Source organism: Chenopodium quinoa, unplaced genomic scaffold, assembly GCF_001683475.1.
Source record: "Chenopodium quinoa cultivar QQ74 unplaced genomic scaffold, ASM168347v1, whole genome shotgun sequence".
NCBI classification, from domain to species: domain Eukaryota; kingdom Viridiplantae; phylum Streptophyta; class Magnoliopsida; order Caryophyllales; family Amaranthaceae; genus Chenopodium; species Chenopodium quinoa.
This window is the reverse complement of record NW_018743032.1, coordinates 3268997-3282634: the sequence shown is the minus strand read 5'-3', so window position 1 is coordinate 3282634 and position 13638 is coordinate 3268997. Positions and strand designations below refer to the sequence as shown.

Here is a 13638-nt window from a genome sequence, read left to right as displayed (position 1 = left end):
AATGGCCGAAAGAACAAATCTGTTTTGTGGAGAAAAAAGAGTTAGGTAACAAAATAATTTACTCTGGTCTGTGGAGAAAATAATTCCATATCGAGCAGCTCCTGTTGTCGTCGTCTGGCTTGCAGGGAGCTCTTCCTGTCAATTTATTCATGCTGTACCCAAACCTAAATACGGTTGATCTTTCGGGTAATCATCTGATTGGTTTACTGTCAAAAGATTTTCTGAGTTCAACCTATAGCAGCAGTAGTATTAGACCTGTCTGCTAACAGAATTTCAAGGCCGCTTATTGTAAGTTTTTTTTTTGGGTCTAGCATGGCATCACCCTCTTTCTATTTCTTTGCTAGAATGATGTGTAGATATCTTTTTTTTTTTTAAGCCGGAAGGGAAATTATATTACATATTGGTGCTTAAACAACACGTAGAAAATTGCAGGAGTTCATTGTTAGCAAAATGGTACTCCATGATGCTTAAAGAATAAAAATTAGCAAGCATGGAGCCCAAGGACCTGGAAATATTCCATAAAATAAATCAAACCATGAAGAAAAATAAGTAAGAACTACTGTATAAACTAGAAAGTGCATAAGTAAGAACCTGAAAATAGTCCATAAAATAAATCAAACCATGAAGAAAAATAAGTAAGAACTACTATATAAACTAGAAAGTGCATAAGAAGGAAGATGGAAGTCAGCTTGTGACTTGCAGCAGGCTTCATGAGGGGAGATCATTCACCACTTGTCATGTTGAGGAAATGCCTCAACTCATTCAGGTAGCTATCTGTGAGAGCTGGAGGAGAGAAGTGATACTCTCTGTCATCAGTTGTTCACGAGTCACGACTAATCGTGGTAAGCCCGTGAGCAATTCTGTTTGCTGACCTTTTGACATGAAAAACAGTGATAGACCATTGTCTTTGCGTAGCTCAGCTACATCCTTGGTAATCACTACCAGCTGGTGATCTATGCCAGCTCCCGGGTTTTCAAGCATATAACAAAGAGCTTGGGCATCAGTTTCCAAGATTGCAAATCTGATTTCTCTGTCCCATGCTTCCAAACAGTTTTGATTTTTATACTTGCAAACAGTTCAGCAGAAGCAGCCTTTAAAAGTCTTGATTTTGATTGAAAAACCAATTTGCCACTTGCCCTTGTCACATCTTATTATTCCTCCAGCCCCTGCATTTGTCCATGGATATCTAGGAACCATATGTATTGATCTTGTAATATCACATGCCTTATTTGTCCATTCCAAAATGAATGTATCATTTTTATACTTGGTAGCCTTCTATCATATATTATTCGTTTTTTCGAGGCCATATCTGCTAATTCCTGCACTAATATTTAGACTCTGAATCTATCCATGAATCAGTTCAGTGGAAAAATTCCTTCCTATTTAGATAGTTTGCCAAGTATACATGTGTTGGTTTTATTGTTTATAATCTATTGTTTATTAGGCTTTTAAATAATTTTTATAACTATTCTTTTTGTTTTTCATTCTTGTAGGTAAAAACAAGACTGCAAAGCACAAGATATACTACATTTATCAAATTACATATAATGTAATATTTTTATTTTTCTTTAGTAGAAGGATTAGAAGGCATGCCTTCTGTTTTTTTTTCCTGTTTCCGTGTATGTATGTGAATAGTGATGAATCATACTAATTTCAAATATTTTAGTTTGTATGGATGTTAAACATCAATTTGAAACTCTATTTCTCCAAATTTATTATGTGTTACAAAATTTATATATTGGTCTAAAAAAAACCAAACGTGCCTTATCTGACTGAAAAATGTCATTTAAAATTTTCAAGCCACGAACCAACGGCAAAGATCATCGATAGTAAATTTGGTAGCCACGGTAAAATTCGTGACAAACAATTTTAGCCACGATAGTATTTGTGGCAGTAGATATTATGTGCCACGGTAGTATTTGTGGCAAACAACCATATTAGCAAGGGTAATATTTGTCGTTACTAAGTGTATTAGCCACAGTATAATTTGTGGCAAATTAGTTGTTAGCCTCGTTAGTATTCGTGGCAAAAGAATTTGTTTGCTACGTGAAAACCCGTGGCATAAAATTCAAAATTTGCCTCGACATCCTTTTTCTCGTGGCAAATGTCTTGCTACGGCCTCTTGTGCCTCGGGAGCAAATTTTGGAATTCGCGTGGCTACTCTGCATAGCCACGGGAATTTCAAACTTTTGCCACGATTTTTCCCGTGGCACAAAGGTCAATTTGTTGTAGTGATTCCCCACAATTTGATTTAAGTTAACTTAACTAATCATTCAACATAAGAAATCCAATAGGCATGCATTTAAATATCAAGGCATAAATAAATAAATGCATAGTGATCCTAGTATGGCCCCTTGAACTTGGTCTTGAAGCATCTAATCTTCAAACTCCAAGGTCTCCTTGGTACCTTTGGCTCCGTCTTCAAAGAAACATCGCCTTTGACTTCGCCTTCTAGCATGCAAGTACGAGTACTTGGAATCAATCTAAATTAACCAAGTACAAAAATACTTAAAGACACGCAATCCGTATTTAGATTTACAAAAATGCATAACGGTTCGCAGTCTGTATTTTCTATCCTAGTCGGGCCACACTACTAGTCACTTTTATAAAACCTGCATAAGAGCATATCTAATATTCCATTTACCCATTCACTTCCAAAGTGAATGGACCATGCAAATTTTACTAGTAATACAAGCAATATCATAAAGTCATGTATTGATAAATAAAGCGCACTCGTTACTAACTTAGGTCGTTAATACAATTAACAAGCCTAATTAAAACTATTGAATTATTTAACCAATTAAGCACTCTTTAAGCACATAAAACGCTTAGACGCTTAAAAACCGATTAGTAACACTCCCACTAAAACCCGCATCCATATTAATTAAATTAATCCAATTAAATTTAATTAAACGAATAAAGTCATTTTTGTCAAAATTACGCGATTCCAAGAAAAACCAAGGTCGTGCCTTTTTTTTTTTTAATTAAAAATCGAGTACTCGAGGTCCATAAGTGGCCTTGAGCCACTCGCACTAGCTCTAGCTAGTCCTGGACGCAAGCATATGTGTGCTGCACCATGCCCGCACAACAGCTATTAGTGTTGCCTAGTAGCCCAGCTAGCCATGCACGCTGGTGCGTGGTGTTGGGAACTGCTAGCCCAGTTAGCTTGTGTGCGTGTTGCTGAAACTAAGTGCTGCCTAGCAACCCTACCCCAGCTAGCCATGCTCGCATCCCTCGCAACACATACCCACCATTGCTACTTCTCTCTCTCTCGCACACACAAGCATACACCTCTCGGCAGCAGCATTTATGTGGGCTGTGCGAGCAGCCCCTGCTAGTCGAGAGGATGCACCAAGGCCTCCAAACCTCGATTTTCGTGCGAGCTTCGGGAATATTACTCCCAAAAAATTCGTGTGACGATTTTTAATTCTAAATCCAAATTTGAATTAAAATTTGAGCATTTTGAATCAATTTTAAGTCCAACCAAAATTAATCCAAGTAGGTGCAACATCCAAATATTATTCACAAGATCCAATCTTTAATAATTTTAGGCCATTTTGAAACAAAAAAAATTTTGGGCCATGCTTCATTGCTTCATAATTAAATTAACACATGCCATGATTAAAATAACTATGATTTTAACAAACTAACTAAATAAATTATTTAACTATCCAATAAAAATTAATTTATTCAATTAGGACTCAACAAGTTTGACTTTTTCAAACATCCATTGCAATCAAACATTCAAACTCAAGTATGAACATCATGAATTTCAAATCGATTTCCAAAATCATCAAAAATTTATTCTTTGTTCATTTTAGGGTTTAAGTACTCAAGATCTAAACCACTTAGGAAAAATAGGTAAAAATAATCCTAACTTTCACGTATTCATTTTAATAATCTCAACTTTAGGTTATTTTTCGAACTTTAGGGGTCAATTCGCTCAAAATGGTCCCAAGTGAACGGTAACCTATTAAAGAGGTAAATTTTATTTTGGGTTTAATTAACACGTATCACCACGTAATTGGTTAAAATATTAAAAAAAAATCCCTAGCCCCCATCAACGCAACCCCAACCACCACCCATTTCGGGTAACACCTATACATAACCCAGCCCAGCCAGGTCCCCGACCGCCACCCTGCTGCGCCCAGACCCCCTCCCTCGCGTCGGCACTGCCTTTTTCTAGCTCTAGGGTTCCGATAGTGGGGGAGGGGTGGTTGGGGGTTTTATGTGGCTGGGAGGTAGTTTTTAAGGATTTCATGGATTTTAGGTGGGCGAGTTTGGTGGTTTTGGGGGAAGGGGAGCTGACAGGGGGGTAGGGGGAGCTACCGGCACGGGGGTAGGAAAGAGGGTCCTGGTCGCCGTCGTGGTGGTGGGGAAGGTGGTTCGTGGGTGGAGGTTGGGCGGTTTTTTTTTTCAATTTTGTAAGTTTTTCATTTTTTTTTCAATTTTTGTAAGTTTTTCATTTTTTTAATTTTACAACCAATCACATGGTGACACGTGTCATCTTAACATGTTATAACAGGTTGGGTGATTGGTTGGGACCATTTTGATCGAATGACCCCCAAAGTTCGAATTATTTTAAAATAATCCAAAGTTGAGATTATTTAAAGTCAATACGTGAAAGTTAGGATTATTTTTACTAATTTTTCCAATAAAGTTCCATTCTTTGAACTAAATGGAGGTTAATAGTCATATTCCAACACTAACCAAGTTATTTACAACAATCCAGTTGCAACATTTAAGCAAGTTCATGGTTTATGTGGAATTTTGAGCACTCTAAATTAATCATCAAAAAATTACCAAATTTCAAGTATTCATTAGAGCATAAGTGCAGTAGCTTAAACATGTAATCACTCACCTAATCAACATTTATATTCCATAATTAATTAAGGTACAAAGATTTTAAAATTTTCTCGTTCGAAACGAAAAACCCTCTGAAAAACACGTTTTTGCGTGGATTTTGGCTTTTGGAAGCCGTTTTTTTAACCACTTTGTAGATAGAGATCGATTTAGAATGCATTTTCCACTTAATCACTACTTTTTCGTCGAAATCAGGGTTCGTGAACATATTTCTGCATTAATCCGATTTTTATCCAATAAAAATCGAAACCCTAATCAAATTAGGTGTTGATCTAGATTTTAAATCCAATATTAAATCCCCTTAATTAGTATTAATCATAAAGTTTAAATACAAGAAGTTGGGGTTTACGGTGTTCTAAACACCATTCAGAAACCAAACCCCGCCCCGGACCCATGTATAATCAATACGATTAAAAGCATATAAAACAGAAACACATAATCACATTATCGGGTTTAGAGATTATACCCTTGAAGCATGCTTCGCCCGATCATGAACACGAACCTTGAAATGGCAACCTCGAGAGCAAAAACCTTAAGCACGATTCCTCCAATGGCTCTCACCCTCGTGCTCAAATTTGGTCATGATTTAGTAGCTTGGACTAAATCACAATACGACTTAGAGTTTCGTATTCAAGGTTTTCTCACTATTGATGGAGATCTCTTAAAATCCAACTCTATTGAAAATCTCCAAAAACTAGTGGGATATTTATAGAGGTGGGATCACAATAAAAAAGAAAACCCTACCTAATTAATTTATAAACAAAATAAATTAAATAGCTTAGACAAATAATCAAACAACGCTTGTCAAACAAATATGAGGGTTAGGTGAGGACCACAAAGCCTCTCCTTTTTTCCCAAGCCAAAACTAACTCAATCATACTCAGCCAGTTGGCCACCCAGCCTTAGGCATCAAGGGACGCCATGCTTGCGGCCTAGTGCTTGGCTAGGCCTGCTAGCAGGCCCATGCATCGCTGCTGCTCGCTAGCAGGCCTCGCACGCTGGCGGGCTGCTTTGCAATGCTACCTTGCGGGCTGGCTAGGCAGCCTAGCAGCACACCTACGCATGCTAGTGCCTGACAGCCTTACTGCTGGCATGCTTGCCCACAGGCATGCTCGGCTAGCACGCCCAGCCAGTGAGCACGCTTAGCGTGCTGGGCTTGCGGCCAAGCCATGTGCGAGGCTATGGCTTGAGATTTTTACATGCGACATGTTGTTTGACTTAATTATCTTGTCTCATCAATTGCTAAAATCGACTTGACGTTTGACGCTCGGTTTTGACGTTCCAAACTTGGAATCCGACGTTTGAGTTCGAAATATAGTTATTGACGTATTAAAGCTTTCCGGCTTAATCCGTCACTTTAGTTTGGTTACACGATTGGGTGTAACCTATTGGGTTCAGTCAAGAGCAAGCTGTGAGATTAGTTATATTAATCTCACTGATCGGAAGCGGCCTCCAGGCAGGCATTCAGATCACTTGATTTCACTGAATAATTGGCTCCCTAAATAACTCTGAACCCTCTATCGGAATAGTACACTAGTTCGAAGGACACCATTCCTTTCAATGTATCATTAGATTAGTTATAATGTCTATTTTCATAATAATTACTCTCTCTGTCCCTTTTTTTTGCCCCATTTGATTTTGCACAGTCTCTAAGATGCGTCTTTGAATTTCTATATCTTTATTTTCATACACTTATAAATTATAAAATCGTGATATTAATAAAATATATAATGAGACGAACCTAACAAGATCCCACACGACTATATAATATCTTATAAATTAACGGGAATGTATGGTAAAATTTTTATAAAGTTGACCCTAAAAATGGCAATGGGGCAAAAATAAAGGGATGGAGGGAGTATTTTTTTTAACAAATAGATAGATAATTAAAGATATTAATGGTCAAAGTTATGTCTTGGGAAATGTACCAGTCAAAGTGATACAAATATTCAAATACATATGGATTATTATATAAGCCAAAGGCAAGGGGTTGTGGTGTCCCATGTAAAGACTAAAACACCCCTCTTTTTTAATTTTTTTTTGTAAAAAAGTATCACTCTTCTTTAAATATGAATAGAGATAATTATTAAAAAAAAAGAATCAATTGATAAAATAAAAGAAAGATCAATCAATCAATAAAGAATTAAATATCATTACAATTAATTACTTGAATTATCCAATAATGAATAAATTATTCTTTCAAATAAAAAATAATGAATAAATTACAATATTTTTTTTTATAAAGGTCAATCAGTACACTCAATCAATTAATTAACACCCAAATACTTCATCTGTTTTCCTAAGTGTTACTCACTTTCCGTTTTAATCTGTTTTTCTAAGGTTTACTCACTTTTAATTTATTCCTATTATCGCAGCCTTTTATTCATTTTTTAATCATGTACAACTCAACTTTGTTGAACCTGATTATTATATTTAATAAAACTCATACCCTCTATCTCTCTCCTCTTTAAAACAAAAGTACTAGCACCCACATACATGGTTCCCTTTTCTTCTTTTTCTTGATTTTTGTAGTTACAGAAAATAAGTAAGACTTAGGAAAACGGAGGGTGTATAAATTTTCAATCAATCAACCTCGTTTGAATTCCCTTTAAAAAAAAAAAAAAAACCTCAATTGAAGTCAATAGCTAATGGAAAAAATAAGAGAGAGATGTCATTTTTTTTTTCATAAAATATATAACATAAATTATGATTAGACAATATTTAATATTTTTATATTGTTTTATACACTGTTGATGTTCATACATCAACGCAAACATTCAACTCTACTCTTTTAGATTAGTTTGAAAATCAATCACAAAAAAGACATTGAAAGCTTAACTACCTACCTTCACTGTCTCATATTTGCGAATAATGTAATATTTATGTTTATCTAATATATGATCTTAATATTATTGTTCCTCATTGTATGTGTAATTAAATCTTATTAGATAGTTTAAAAAGTAATTTTTAATTTTTTTTCATGCATCGCTAAAGTTGAGAACCAATAACCAATTTCATACGCTAAAATTATGAGTGCTAGCTAGTATACATAAATGAGAACCAATATCGTATAAAATTATGAGAATTAATCGTCAAAGTTGATTAATAATAAGTCTATAACTGAGAAAGTGTAATTGTGCAAGTAAATTGAGATAGAATCATAGAAGCACAAAATACAAACAACTTAGGAACACTAATCATACCCCGTGCAAATGATTATGCTCCTTTTCAACATAAAAAGTCATCAAGTCAAAGAAATTATAATAACACTAGCTTAACATCTACATAAAGGGACTAATTGCGTGCAAATTATTATTATTAAAGAGCTTAATTACAGAAGGCCATATTCTATATATATGTATTCGATATATATATATTTGCATTACAAGCTAGATCTAGGTACCTAATGATTCCTAGTCCATGAATGCTTCATTTAGTACGAAATTAATTACTTAATTAATTAATCCTAGCTAGAATAATAGGTAACACTATATAAAAATGAAAAGCATTGACCTTAATTAAGATATATGATCTAATTAATTGATTAATTAATTAATTAAGTAAGCTCCTAATGATTTGTGCCTCTTCACTATCAGCATCAAGTGTGGTTAAGAGCTGTGAAAGACGATCACTAAGATCATCCATTTCCCTTTGTAGATTTCTTATGTAGTTGCAAGTCTCTTGAAGAACTTTTGAAGCCGAAACCTATTTAAAAAAATACATAATATGGTTAGCAACAATTGATGTATGATATAAATTTTTCTTAAGAAATTAATTAATTAAAAATACATTAAATTACTTGCCAATTGGTATTATAAATATTCGATTTAATTACAATCCTTATAACAACTTGTTCCCACATTTTTGAAAGGGTTCTAGGATACAAAAAAGTAAAGAAAAAAAAGGGTGGGTAGCGAGTGTGAGATGCAACTCAAAAGAAAAAAATAAAGATTACAAAAATTCCAAAAAAGGAAATGAAGCATATATGATAAGACCCTGATATGAAAAATATTTCGAAAGTAATTGAAAGTGTACACTTATTTTTCTCTAATTGTATTTAATTTATAAATGGATGACGATAAAATCAAGTATTAACCATCATAATTAATGTTTAATTTTACTTCGTACACATATTATTTTCTTATAACTCGCTTTTTTTTCTTTCTTGTAAATCAATGACCTAGGTATACAATTCAAATATGTCAAAGCACAATTCCAACTTCCAAGTACTCCCTCCGTCTCAAAATAGTTGACAAATTTGAATTATTATCACTATTTATTTATAAACTTTAACCATAATTTTTTACTAATGTAGTTAAAATAAATTTTATCATGAAATATGTTATTAAATAAGTATTAGTGTAAAAATTCATAATATCAACCTTTTACTAATATTTATTACTAATAATATAATGGTATATATGTAAGATCAAATTAGTGTATTAGCATGCGTGTCAAGATTAATTGTATGTTTCAATTATTATTGGCAGAGGAAGCATATATTAGGAATTTCTCTCGTTACGTGGGCTTCATAATGATTCATTTTCATAAAAACAAAAATGCAACTTTAAAGGCAAAATCTAACTACAAAAATGATATGATTGTTTTACTCTATAAGACTATATCAGTAATTTCCAGATTTTCATAAGTAATTGTCCAACACTCCAACCGTCATTTTAACATGACAACAACTAAAAGATCATACCATCTTCTTAATAAAAATTTCCTTTTTAAATTAATAATGGGTAATAATAATGATGGTTCAACAAAACAAAAGTATATAATATCAGGAGCAACTGTGTTTGATCAATTGTGTTTTAACTAAAAATAAAGGTGATGTGGAGACTTTATTAAATGTATTCCTTTAAGCTAGGAAGCTTAAAGTTGAAGGTAGGATTATAAAATATGCTTTAAATATTTGGTTTATCAAAAATGAGACTTCAATGACACTATAATTCCCATCTAAAGATAAATATATAATTAAGCTATTAAGGTTTTAATTAGATTAGGGAAATACCAAGTTACTTTAAAGTATGAAGGATGTTGAACTTTTTGTTTGTATCTCTTTTTGTGACAAGGGTCTTTCTTAGAAGGTTCAAAAGGTTGGTGAACCTATCAAAAGATTTAATCACTTTTTTTATAATGAAATTATTAAGATATATATTGATAAATTTGAGTATTTCTAATTAACTTCAATTTAATTTTTTTTTTAAATGAAATGTATGTGTAGTATTAAAAAATAAAATCTAAAACTCAAATTGACATTTGATAGTAAGAGAGACTAATCGCATTGTCTTGATCCTTAATTACACATAAACAAAAGAGTTGAAATTTGTCATAAAGTACAATTGTTAAGTCACGATCTTTGGTGTATTAAGTAATATAATTGGCCTAATTAATTTGCAAAAATGAGAAAAGGAAAGAAGCTTTGATTTGAGAATCATGAAGGGTAAGTTTCATATAATTTTAACTATTTTAATAACTCCAATGACAACCTTCACATTATAATCAAAGTAATTTTGTATTATATGAATCCACGAACTCTATTATACACTCAAATTTACCTAACATCATCATGTAAATTTACTTTGTTATATTCAGCAAGGCTCGTGATAACCAAATAAGAAAAAAAATTATTCACGAGTATATGTACTTGCACCTAGGTATACATAATGAATGATCCGATATATATATCTTCTTTGCATTACATACATTACATGGTAATACGGCATGGTAGAAGTAAGAGAGTGACTTAAAACACACAAAAAATGACCATGAAAACATCACTTTAGGTTGGTTCCTTTATCTCTATTTTCATTTAAGGTCATTTTCTTGGTTGTCCTATAGTAGTTGTTAGCTTATACTATTGTACGGCGAAGTTTAGGGCCCAAACGGTTAGAAATTTCATTTAAATAGAAAGTCACGTCGCTTTTAGCCTTTAGCACTTTCTAGGAAATTATTTATCATGGGCATGTGAGCCCTCAATTACTCTCACTACCATAATAACTAATATAACCAACATATGTATGTATTCACCTCTAAAGAAACTTCCTTGTAACAGTAATTATCCAATTTTCTTAAGCAAGCTATTGGTCAATGCCTCAATATAATGGTCGTCAATAACAAGGTAAAAAAAAAAAAAAAATTAAAATATATGTTACCTTGCATCATCTCCGTGTAATGACCATTTTACTCTTATTTGTAAACTTTTTTGATAGCATAACATGTACTCCGTAACTTTTTATATTATTTGGCTCGATTTACGTTTAGTCTTACTTCAGTAGGTTGTTTACCCGCTTAAGGTTAAAAATGTACTTTCGTCATCCCAAACTAATGAAAGGGATACGAGTTATTCATAAATGGAAGTGTTCAACTTTCTTTTCTTACCATCCAAAAGTAGAAATAAAAACTCAACCTAGCTTGGAGCAAATTATTGTTCAAAGGAGTGATAAAAGTTGTAGAAAAATATGAATTCAAAGCAAGAGGTTTTTCTCATCAGTAGAACAAGTCAAAATTAGTTGGCTTTGAACAATTCTTATGAAAAGTGGTTGAATTATGTGAAGCATTATAACTACTAAGATAGAAAGTCAAAATTATGGTTACTCAAATATGAGTGTAAAAGTGTAGTAATATCTTCATAGAACTATCAACCACAATCTTCAGTTAAATTAGTTATATATGTTTTCTCAAGCTTATATAAGCTTCATTCCTTTCGATCACCTAAATAATGTTTTTCATTTGGACTTGTCGCACTAGCTCGTACTAGTCTGAACTTACCTAAACTTACATAAACGTATATATAAATCATTTATACTACATTGCTATTAATAACTACATCTTACACGTTAGTAGTTAGCACAACATTGGCATTGTTATTCAAGAGAGCATCATATATAACTATTTAGTACTACGTACAAACTTGCAAACCATCTCGAGGACGAAGCTAAAATACATAGTTAGCATAGCTTACCTTGTTGGAACGACGTTGGCAAACCTCGGGAACTAGTTGTTGCAACTTTGAGACAAGCTGAATGATTTGATCATCGGAGATTCCTGAACTTCCTGATTGCTGCCTTGACCTTCTGCTAGACATTGTCTTAATGTATCGTAAAAACCCGGCCAACGAACACCCGAAAACTGAAGTAATAAGCTAATTAAGTAAACTTAGTTAAGCTAGCTTAGCTAGTAGTTCTTGCTAACGTAAGTAACAAAAATGAGCATAGAAAAATGTAGTAGAATCTTTGGAAAAATGAAGTTGAACAAGCGAGGTTATAACTTTATAATATAAGGTGGACTGTACATGAAAAATAAAAATAAATAATGAAAAGAAAAGGTAAGAGTATAAATTGATAATTAAGAAGAAGGAAGGACCACAAAGATAAATGTACAATTACATTAGACAGCGATGTTGGTAGTGTAGAAGACATGTGGGTAGAACCAAAAGATGAAGTTAAGAAGAAAGTGGCATTATATTTGAGTGTTATTTTATGTTCCCAACTTAGGGTTTAAGTTCAAGTGGGCTTAAATACAAGTGTTTGTAAATAAGCTAACAAAAGTGGGCCTTAAAATTTGTGTTATGAATCAATTAATGTTAGACAAAGTCCCATGTGATCATTGAATATAGGAGGGCAAGGATGGATTGGATTGGATCTTCTCCAATGAGAAACTCTAAATCTAAACATTATACATAATTACATATATATTTAAGAAAATAAAGGCTCTGTTCACTTCACCTGATAAAAGTAATATTCAAAAAAATATTTTAAGTCTAGTAAAAAATAAATTACATTTGGTAAAAATAATTTAAATTCAGTGAAAAACTAAGCTATGTTCAATAAATAAATAAAAAAAAAAGCTAAATCAAATAAAAATAATTACCAAACTGATAAAAATAATTATAAAATTAGAATAATAATTTGACCAAAAATAATCTAAATGTATACAATAGCCTAAACTAAGGCCACGTTTGTTTTCTTTTTATTTTGTTGTTATTATATTTTAATATTACCATATATGAAAAAACAAGGATCATGGAAGAAAGTTAAGAGAAAGAATCCTAGATTTCAGGGCATTTAATTTGGGCAAGGATGGTGGGAAAGAGAGGGTGTTTAAGTCAACGTACACATGCCATGCTTAGACGTGGAGTGAATTAGTGATTACATGGTACTTGATGAAGAGTTAAATAAAAACACGGATGTTCATACTTATACTACCTTCCTTCTTTTTCAAACTTCTTTCTCAATCAACCTTGCGTGTTTTTTTTTTTTTTATTTATTTTTCGTTGATTTATCTCATTACATGTTTTCCAAATGCTTACGCTTGTCCTATATGTTCGTATGTTACACCTGCATGGGCTGCATCATTATATACATTCTCCATAATCACTCGCTTGTATAAGATATATTTAAACCATATTTTAGTTGTTTTCTATTGACTTTTGACATTATTTACATACTTGTTCTACTTATATTTAACCAACATTAGTTAGTTATATGCTATATAAAGTACAGTCACATGCATGTAGAATCTTCTTATATTCGTTTCAACGTATAGCTCAAAATATCAGCTTTTCATATATTAAGGTTCAAAAGTATGCATTGATAAATAAAATCAATCAAATAAAGATTTCGTGATTATAATCTAGTTAGGTGAACATTAAATTTTGAAATAATGAGGTGGGAATTGAATGAGGTTCCAGTCACAAAGAGAACAAGTTAGAATAATAATTAGGTTACCAACTTAATTAAGTACTAGATTAGGTCCCGTGCCATGCAC

The 13638-nt window shown here is 32.7% G+C and overlaps 1 protein-coding gene and 1 long non-coding RNA gene across 2 annotated transcripts; both read right to left on the bottom strand.

Moving 5' to 3' along the window:
* Positions 1-2279: 2279 nt before the first annotated feature.
* On the bottom strand, positions 2280-5518 carry LOC110730360. The gene is made up of 2 exons (XR_002513031.1): positions 5330-5518; positions 2280-2483 (listed from the first exon to the last, which is right to left on the bottom strand). It is a non-coding gene; the product is annotated as an uncharacterized LOC110730360 (long non-coding RNA).
* Positions 5519-8068: 2550 nt separating this feature from the next.
* On the bottom strand, positions 8069-12334 carry LOC110730413 (transcription factor PRE6-like). The gene is made up of 2 exons (XM_021910217.1): positions 11834-12334; positions 8069-8568 (listed from the first exon to the last, which is right to left on the bottom strand). The coding sequence occupies exons 1-2, from the start codon at positions 11954-11956 to the stop codon at positions 8416-8418; spliced, it is 276 nt and encodes a 91-aa protein (XP_021765909.1). The 5' UTR covers positions 11957-12334; the 3' UTR covers positions 8069-8415.
* Positions 12335-13638: the final 1304 nt, after the last annotated feature.